The following is a 2,197-nucleotide window of genomic DNA, read 5'->3' on the forward strand; positions in this document are numbered from 1 at the left end:
GGGGAGAAACACCCTAGAACAATAGGGCGACATCTATCCAACCATATATTTAGTACATCATACGAAGGAGACACTTAGATTTTTTTTAAGTCCTTTCTATGATGCGCTAAATATATGTTTGGATAGCCACCAACGACCAAATATTTAGCACATCACATGAAAGATACACTTTGATGCACAAATTATAAAATTAGATAGCCACAAGAGAACAATAGAGACATCTATCCAATAGGGTGGTGATGGACACCATATTTTTCCAATATCATCGAGACAATGAATGATAAATGTAAAGAATAAAATAATATTAATTAATTAAATATGCAATTGTTTTCCAGTCAAGGAAAGCTTTCTAGTTTGGGAAGCTTCACAGCAAAGATATGGAATTGGTCACTGAACCTGTTCAAATTCCACCGTCTCGTGGGGGTTTCAAACGTTTGACGGTGGGTGCACCAGAAGGTTCCAGAAGTGACCCAAGTATGCCCTAACCCATACGCCAATGCCCACCTATATAATCCCCAATTGGATCAAATCTCATAACATTTTTCAATTTCAACCATGCCGACTGTGATACAATTCCATGGAAACAGTAGAATTTGCATCATTTCTTTCAAGCCACACAGCCCCCCTGCAGACGATCTTGTAGCAACGCTCGTTTCCTACACCAACTGGTTCGAAAACTCTGGTTATTTAAACAGCAGCTTCATTCTTCGCAGCATCCATGGAAATCTGGTCATGTGGTTTGGATTCTGGGGAAATTATGAACTCGATTCCAACCAAATTGAAGCAATGCAAGCAGTTCATGAGATCTTGTCCAAGATGGCCCAGATTACAGGACATTTTTACCACAGCCTTTACCATGGACAGAGCAAAACAGGGCTTCCATTTGCAAAGGTTTCAAGAGGAGATTTTGTGACCACAAGGTTAGTATTAACAGAAACAGAGAAGCAGGAGTCCCTGTGTTATGCTTGTGTGGCCATTTTAAAGTCTTATTTCAACAAGACCAAGGGTTTAAGATCTTGTACCTGTTTCAAGTCCCTTGATGGAGATAAGGTTCTGGCTTTGGCTGTTTGGAATGAGTTATCGGCCGCCTATGCTTGGATTCTTGATTCTGGTCCGAACTCGGAAAAAGTCATTTCAGGGTATGTGGCAGAGCTGATTGTTAGCACTACTTATGATGTCATGGAGGTTGTGTATGCTACTGGTGATGAGCCTCTTGAGATGCCGGCTATTGCTTATTTTCCGGTCAAAGTTTAGAATGTGTTCTTTAAATCTGGATTTTATTTTCTGATTGTTTTATAAATCTTGTGGTTTTGCACAACAATGACGTCAAGTTATTGACAACTGAAATGCTTCCATATAATTTGATTGATATGGAAACCATTTGATTAATATGGAAACCAAGGAGCGGAATGTTTTTAATAAGGGGTTTCTTACAGCGATTAGTAGTGAAATTTTGAAGTGAAATATAATAGCTGTACAAAGAGAAATACATACAAATTATCTTCCAGTCAAAGTTTAGTGTGTGTTTTTTAAGTCCGATCTTTATCTTTCAATCTTTTTGGTAAAACTTGTGGCTTTGCATAATACGGATATCATGTTCTTGATTGTTGAAGTGCTTCCATGTAGTTTGATTGATATGGAAATCAAGGACCAGGATGGTTTTAATGAAGGGGTTTATTACAGCAATTAGTAGTGAAGTTTTGAAGCAACCTCTTGCAATATTTCACTCAAATTTTCTCTTAGATGTCATAAAATTATGAAATATAACAGCTGTACAAAGAAGAAATACATACAAATGGAATTGTATATTATTTGTTGAGGATGATTATGTTATATAGAAATACAACAAATTTTGATAATCAAGGAATTAAACATTCAAATAGAATGTGATTGCACATTAGAATCTCTAAAATTTCTATTGCTAGTACTATTAGTGACATGTATTCAATTATAACATGAATGCACATGTAGATGTTCAATTTGCAATTATCTCCAACACCCTCTCTATAGTCAAACATCCATTAAACCACTAAATGTGCACATCACTGCTGCTTCAAGACCTCAAGCACCTCTCCTCCAACACCACAAATGAAGGCATGTCAAGGAATGGATATTTCTTCTAACAACCTCTTAAAATGTGCTTTGATGATCCTTGCACATCTATTGGACTTTCAAATAGTTGGACGATTTCTTCTTC

At 36.8% G+C, this 2,197-nt stretch overlaps 1 protein-coding gene across 1 annotated transcript; it reads left to right on the top strand.

The window, feature by feature from the left end:
- Positions 1 to 385: 385 nt before the first annotated feature.
- Positions 386 to 1,690, top strand: LOC131077303 (uncharacterized). The gene has a single exon (XM_058014768.2). The coding sequence runs from the start codon at positions 556 to 558 to the stop codon at positions 1,252 to 1,254; it is 699 nt and encodes a 232-aa protein (XP_057870751.1). The 5' UTR covers positions 386 to 555; the 3' UTR covers positions 1,255 to 1,690.
- The last annotated feature ends 507 nt before the right edge of the window (positions 1,691 to 2,197 follow it).

This window comes from Cryptomeria japonica, chromosome 8 (assembly GCF_030272615.1).
Source record: "Cryptomeria japonica chromosome 8, Sugi_1.0, whole genome shotgun sequence".
In the NCBI taxonomy this organism is placed as follows: domain Eukaryota; kingdom Viridiplantae; phylum Streptophyta; class Pinopsida; order Cupressales; family Cupressaceae; genus Cryptomeria; species Cryptomeria japonica.